The sequence below is a fragment of the Sinocyclocheilus anshuiensis genome, unplaced genomic scaffold, assembly GCF_001515605.1.
Source record: "Sinocyclocheilus anshuiensis isolate Anshui unplaced genomic scaffold, SAMN03320099.WGS_v1.1 scaffold714, whole genome shotgun sequence".
Lineage (NCBI taxonomy): Eukaryota > Metazoa > Chordata > Actinopteri > Cypriniformes > Cyprinidae > Sinocyclocheilus > Sinocyclocheilus anshuiensis.
The window spans coordinates 664,181-671,487 of NW_015546068.1; the positions used below are offsets into that span (position 1 = coordinate 664,181).

The following is a 7,307-nucleotide window of genomic DNA, read 5'->3' on the forward strand; positions in this document are numbered from 1 at the left end:
TATATATATATATATATATATATACTGTATATATATATATATATATATACACACACTAAATTTAAAGAACATAAATGCAAAGGAAATTAAATTAAATTAATTTAAATGAAATCAAATTCAGCAAAGAATCAGAATCAGAAAAATGATGGAAAATTACTATTTTAAATGTAAATGTAGATGTATTAAATTCATAAAAAGTGACAGTAAAGACATTTATAGATTTCTATTTCAAATAAAACCTATGCATAATTACATTTAAAATGTATTTAAATAAAATTTTACTTAAAGTTATACTTGTCTACTAATTGTATCTGCTAAACATTGTTCTTTGTGAATGTATTCTCTATAAAACTACAAAAGTATAATATAAAAAAATTGTCCAGTCATTATGGAACTGGAAAAATAATAGAAAATAAATGTATTGCTATTATAAGTTATAACATAAGTGTCACATAATCCCATTAATTATGTGGTAATTTTAAAATAGTAATTTGCAGTCCTATTAAATATTACAAAATCATGGCAACTAAATTTAATTAACTAGCAAAAAAAAAATTTGATGTAAATAAAATTATATAAAATGTATTTAAAAGAATCAAATTCTGCAAAGATGTATTAAATTCATCAAAAGTGACAGTAAAGACATTTTTAATGTTACAAAAGATTGCTTTCAGAATTGATCATCAGAAATGTTTCTTGAGCAGCAAATCAGCATATTAATGATTTCTGAAGAATCATGTGACACTGAAGACTGGAGTAATGATGCTGAAAATTCAGCTTTGATCACAGCAATAAATTATATTTTAACAGATATTCAAATAGAAAACAGCTATCAATTAAATGCAGCCTTGGTGAGCATTTCTTTCAAAAACATACCAACCCCAAACCCCATAGTATTTGTTTTATAATATTATAGTACCAAAAAAAAAAAAAAAAACCTGGTATAAGTACATTTTAGGACTATTGAGGTATTATTTGCTATGGTTTGTATTACTGTTTTATGACTGAACTCAGATTTACTTTCAGAACAAAGCGAACATTATTACATCACAAATGGGCAGTTTAAAGCCAGACTACGTTAAAGGGGTCATATGATGCGATTTCAAGTTTTCCTTTCTTTTAGGAATGTTACAAGCTCTGAAGCTCTTGGTGCATAAAGAAGATCTGTAAAGTTGCAAAGACTAAAGTCTCAAATTCAAAGAGATATTCTTTATAAAAGTTAAGAGTCAGCCACACCTACCTAAAACGGCTCGTTCTAACACGCCCCCACATATCTACGTCACTATGTGGAAATATTAGCATAATGCCACCCAAATGTGCACGCAAAGAAAGAAGGCGTGGTTTCAGGAACAGCAGTAGTGTTGATGCAGCATCTTTAAAATAGCATCATATGACCCCTTTAAAAGTTAAATAAGCTTGCTAAAAACATCCCAAGTATGTGTGCTAACCACTAAACCACGACTCAAACCTGTATGAGTTTACTGTTTGCTACTAAAGAACAGTTTCCATCTTTCTTCCTAACATCTTCCTGTCGCTCTACACGTGTCCTGTCCTTAAAAACTCTGTCTGTGTAACAGGCGTGTATTTAATCCTGTCCAGTGCCAGAAATGTTCTTAAAGACTTTAACATCACTCGAAGCAAGATGCAGAGCTACCTTGAACTTCATCTTTGACTAAAACCCTTTATAGACCCGTTTTCTCGTTTCACTTCACACATTTCCAAAGCCTCCATCTGACAAGCAGAAGAGACGCAGGTTTGCATGAAACTGCAGAGCTGGTCAAGTGTGCTGGCGCGCAGCAGTGCCAAGCACTCCTCTGGTGCGGAGGAGGTTTCTGCGCTCATTATTATTGTCATTATGTTAAAGGCACAGCGCCACACTCACACACACTGACCCACTTTAACTACTGACCAAAAAACACTCTTTTTACCCCGCTTTAGTTTATTTGGCCTGTGTTAAGCTTGTTTTCATCTTTCACCGATTAAATTCAAAAACGCATCTGTTTGCCTTCTGAATGGTTGTTTGCACAATGCCGTGTGGTTGCTAGGGTGTTATGCCTGGTTGCTAGGTTTTTTTTATTGTTCAGGTGGAAATCTGAGATCTTAGAAAGGCAGTAGAGTAAGATGAGGGAAGATGCCTGTGACGAGAGGGGCGGGGCCGAGAGCCGTGGGAACGGAGTGAGGCCGGTGGAGTAAATGCTAATGCACGACACCTGCGCCACTCACCGGTCTCGAGTCCCACGGAGGAGCTCCGGAAGGATAAAAGGAGGAGTGACGACAGTGTTGGACGAGAGAGGACCAGGCTTGGACTTTATTTTGTGTTTTGTGTGCGGCAGTCGTCCGCGAGGGGCTGCCGCTTTACTTTCATTTTGTGTTTGTTTATTTTATTCAAGTTTTGTTCAAATGTTCGCCGGTTCCCGCCTCCTTCTTCCCCTGACTACGAACTGTGTTACAATGCCATTGTGCACTTTTAAACTGTAAGATATTTAGATACAAGTTTAGCATTGCAGGGTGATGATGCATCAGCCAATGTGTTAACGAAAATAAATAGAAACATTTGCTCATTTAGTTCTCATTGCACAAAATCTACAATTATTCAAAGAGGCCATCTTGCCTTTCTAACTTTTATAGAATGTATCAATGGCTTTTAATGCTATTATTATATTATATAACATTATGTTATATAATATTATATATTTTTAAGTGTCATTAATGTAAAATACCAAATCAACTATTTCTTTTTTTTTTGTGTGTGTAAAGTTATTCACAGGACATCTTACCTATTTAACTTTCACAGAATGTATAAATGACTTTTTATATTATATTATATTATATTATGAAAAGTATATTTATATTTTTAATTGTCATTAATGTAAAATACTAGATTAACTATCAACCATTCACATAAAATACATTAACATTTTTAATGTAAAATTATTCAAAGAGGTCATCTTACCTCACTAACTTTCACAGATCGTATGCATTACTTTTAATATTATTCTTGTATTTTTATCTTATATTATCTTATATTCTTATATTATACCATTATAAGTGCCATTAAAGTAAAATACTAAATAAACTGTTGAATTGAATAACCAATGTCAGACAAAGCAGAATCCCTGTAAAAGAGATTCATCTGAAAGGTAAATTTATTATATGACTTATGTAAAGGAATAAGAATATATACATATTTAATTTCTCATATTTAATAAAAATAGTCCAATTTATTTCAAATTGAATGATTTCACTCCGTTATCCTACAGATGTCTAAAATGAAAAACCCAATGAATTACATTAAGTATTAAATAAATAATAACATAAGTATCAAGATGCCACTTGGGGCCTTCTAGGTCTAATTGATCTTTTCATTAAAAATCAAAACAATATTTTTCACTCCACAAATCTAAAAACATTAATGTGCCCACATTAGTAAACAGACCCAAAAAAACTTTGATATTCAACATAACAATGTCAAAGAGTGTTTTCTAGAAAAACATTAACCTCAAAACATTCAAATGACTAAATCTCACAAATTCTGATATTCAGATGAAATGACAAAAATATGAAAATTTTGTGCCATCTATTATCACGAAAAAATAAAAAAATAAAAAATAAAAAAAACATTTTGGCAACCACACAACACCCTAGCATTGCTTTTAGTGTTGCACTGGCTTTTATTATGCATGTAATTATTAAAATAAAAGTGCATTGGAAAACAATGTTATTTTATACCCTTACTATTCATAGTACATCTCAAAAATTGAGAAGATCAAAGTGTGTTTAGTGGAAAGAAGCCTTCACCAGAGGCTGGGATTATAAGAGCTTACGAAAGACAGATCGAGGAGCAGACGCCGCTCTCCTGTCTGTCTGTCTGTCTGTAGTCCACCATCAGCAGAACTCACTGAGACTGACAGTGAGGCTTCAGACACTGAGAATAACTATTACTAGAGCTCATACAAACCCTAAACCATAAGTATGAGTTTGATGCTTGACTTGCCTTACATGCTTATAAACACAAGCCCCTATGTTTTCATTCTAATAAGACAATGAAATTCTCATTTTCAAGTTTATACGTTCATCTGAGCTCCAGCTATGATTGCAAAGGAGTATGATGAAGGAAAAATGTAATATAACTCCTCGGCACAAAGGAGAAGATGAGCGTCTAAAAACAGCGCTGGGACCGGGTGAGAATATTGCATCGGTGGAGACGCTCAAACAGCTTGAGTGTGGGTGGACAGTGAAAGTAGGGCAGAGATGCTCTGTGCTTGATAATAATGAAACACACTCCAGGGGCAACGCAACGTTCCCCAAATCAGTGACTGCTGGGTGAACAACTTTCAGGATGCCTGATATCATGGTAACAGGGTTGCTTGACATGATTTATTAAACTGTAAGAGCGGTGTGACATGCTATTCTTCATCTAAAACTATTTTAAACAATACTTTTCTAATTCTTTTATAAATGTCAGAGTACATGCCATTTTTATGAGCTCCTTTTAATTAAGAGATTATTTGTCACCCTGCTGGGCTATTTAAATGAACTGAAAAAAGCAGATCCCGTTACTGATCCAAAAGACACACTTTAGCCTTCAGACTACCATTCAAAAGTTTGGGGCCAATAAGTTCTTTTTTATCATAATGTTACAAAAGATTTCTTTTTCATTTTAACTTTTATTCATCTAAAAATCCTGAAAAAAATGGTTTTAACAAAAATATGAAGCAGCACAACTGTTTTCAACATTGATAATAATAAGAATTGTTTTTTGAGCAGCATATTAGAATGATTTCTGAAGGATCATGTGACACTGAAGACTGCATTGCATTATGGGAGTAAATTACATTTTAATATATTTTCAAATAAAATACACTTACTTTAAATTGTAAAAATATTTCACATTATTACTGTTTTTACTGTATTCTTGATCAATTAAATGCATCCTTGGTGAGCATAAAAGACCTGTTTTCAATAATATTTTAAAAATCTTACCACCCTCTAAACTTTTGAACGGTAGTGTACATTGTTTTAAGCTAAAATCGTGATATTGGGGAAAAAAGCTTTATTTATGGATTTAGTTTTGACTCAGATGCTGCTTATGGAAACTGCACCATCCACACATTCTATCTGTACAGGTAGGACTTGTGTGGGTCACATTTAATGAGTCAAATACAGAGAAAAGCTCATTTGCATACCGCACAGCTGTCTCGCAGGGCATCAAACTTGCGTTGGATTTCATCCCGATGGGCCTAAAAAAAAGAAACAAAATGAGAGTGAAAATGGCCATGTTTGCAATAAGTGCGCACTCTGCCAGAGTGCTGCGTGGAGTTCTGCAGTAAAGTGCATTTGAGCAGATAGCAGCGGCGCTGTGAAATGAACTCGAGTGCCATGACAGGTGTGATGTCATGCATGAGAGCAGCGGGGCGCGAGGATGAAACCGTGTCAAAGATGCATTGAAACGGAGCGCCGCAGCCTTCGCGTATACCGCAGAGGAGCGTGGGAAGATGTTTACAGCACTGTGAAGACGAGGAACACAATGGTCCACTGAGAGATTAGACAGAAGCACACGATTACTCATTACGATTGAACGATATAAAGGAGATGCATGGAGTCTGCAATATGGTGGATTATATCGACTACTGCTCCTTCAGAAGCTACTTTGAAACTTTAGCTTGCCAAGACACAAACTACTAAGATAAGCTACAGTCAAGCTGCCTTTTGCTTAAGTTACTGAAAAAAACTACTGTATTATATTTGATATGGAAATTTCAAAGGCTTTTGAGGAACGTTTATTTGTTCATCTCTCAATCATCATTGTATTGCACTGCATTATATGTTTTGATCATCAAACTAAGCATTTAAATATCATCTTACTAAGACATATTATCGGAGATACAGAATGGCGACTGATATTTTTATGTAAGTGTCTGCTATACTGTTAGGAAGTTCTCATTGATTTACATTACAAGCATCAGAATTTCATACTTTTGGCTATATAAATGTCAGCATCTGCACCAAATTGTATATTTTTGCTCAGTTTGGGCCTCTGAACAAAAACTGGGTTGTTAAGAATATTTTATTCCTCCATATTCTCACTATATCAAACTATAGAAGCCATAAAAGCCTGATGTATCAAATAAAATATCAAATAAAAAACACATATGCAAATTTTAGAATTTAAGTTCAATAAACAGTTTCATTTTCCATATGTATATACCTAAATCACATTTATTTATGACTGTGCTCTGCCTACTATTTTCTAAAAAGTAGTGTGTGAAACAGTAAGCACTAAAAGACATTTTAATTGATCTCAGTAAAATACAAATGTTGGTCACACTTTAGTTTGGGGACCAATTCTCACTATTAACTAACTATTAACTATGCCTAAAACTCCTAATTTGCTGCTTATTAATTAGTAAGGTAGTTAGGTATTTAAGGCATTAACATGTGCTTTATGAGTACTAATAAACAGCCAAAAAGCTCATAATATGCATACTAATACGCAACTGGTTAATAGTGAGAACTGGTCTCCAAACTAAACTGTTATCTTCTAAATGATGGGGGATAGGAAAGAGATGGATCATGGTCACTTCTGGTTCATTCATCACAATGTAAATCCTCACCCGAAGGACGGTGATCTCCTCCTCGGCCTCCGCGGTTGTCTCCTCCAGCTCGGTCTTGGCCTGTCGTAGCTGGCTCTCCAGTGCGTGCCGGGCCGCCTGCAGGCTGCTGATCTGAGCTTCTCTCTCCTGCAGGGACAGCGTGAGCTCCGACACCTGCCTCTTGATCTCCAGCTTCTGCTCCTCGTGCTCCAGACCCATCTGTGGAGGAACACACAGCAGGACTGCAGTTACTGGATGATCCACACCACTCCAGTGCATCAATTAACGTCTTGTGAAGCCAAAAGCTGCGTGTTTGTAAGAAACAAATCCATCATTAAGATGTTTTAACTTCAAACCGTCACTTCCCTTTTAAAATACGAGGACTCTATCCATAATATTGCTTTCTCCAGTGAAAAAGTGGTCTGGTCTGAATCAGGAGAGAAATATGCACAGCTCAAACACCGTTTACAAGCCAAAACTGTTCTATGTGTGTGGATTTTGATGTGAGAGGAAAACATGGGATGGACTTTTTCCACTGGAGTAAGTGTTATTATGGATTATTGACTTGCATTTTGGCCAGAAGTGACAGATTTAAAGTTAAAATGGCTTAATGATGGATTTGTTTCTTACAAACATGCAGCTTTTCATGGATTATTGAGATGTTTTTATCAGCTGTTTGGACTCTCATTCTGACGGCACCCATTCACTGCAGAG

At 35.0% G+C, this 7,307-nt stretch overlaps 1 protein-coding gene across 8 annotated transcripts in view; it reads right to left on the bottom strand.

The window, feature by feature from the left end:
* Positions 1-7,307, bottom strand: part of citb (citron rho-interacting serine/threonine kinase b) — a 56,838-nt gene that overhangs the window by 28,003 nt on the left and 21,528 nt on the right. For all 8 annotated transcript variants that reach the window (XM_016500987.1, XM_016500983.1, XM_016500986.1 and 5 more), the window contains exons 14-15: positions 6,615-6,812; positions 5,187-5,240 (exon numbers count right to left, since the gene is read on the bottom strand). In XM_016500987.1, the coding sequence (XP_016356473.1) occupies positions 5,187-5,240; positions 6,615-6,812 (252 nt within the window). The remainder of the gene's footprint in view (positions 1-5,186; positions 5,241-6,614; positions 6,813-7,307) is intronic.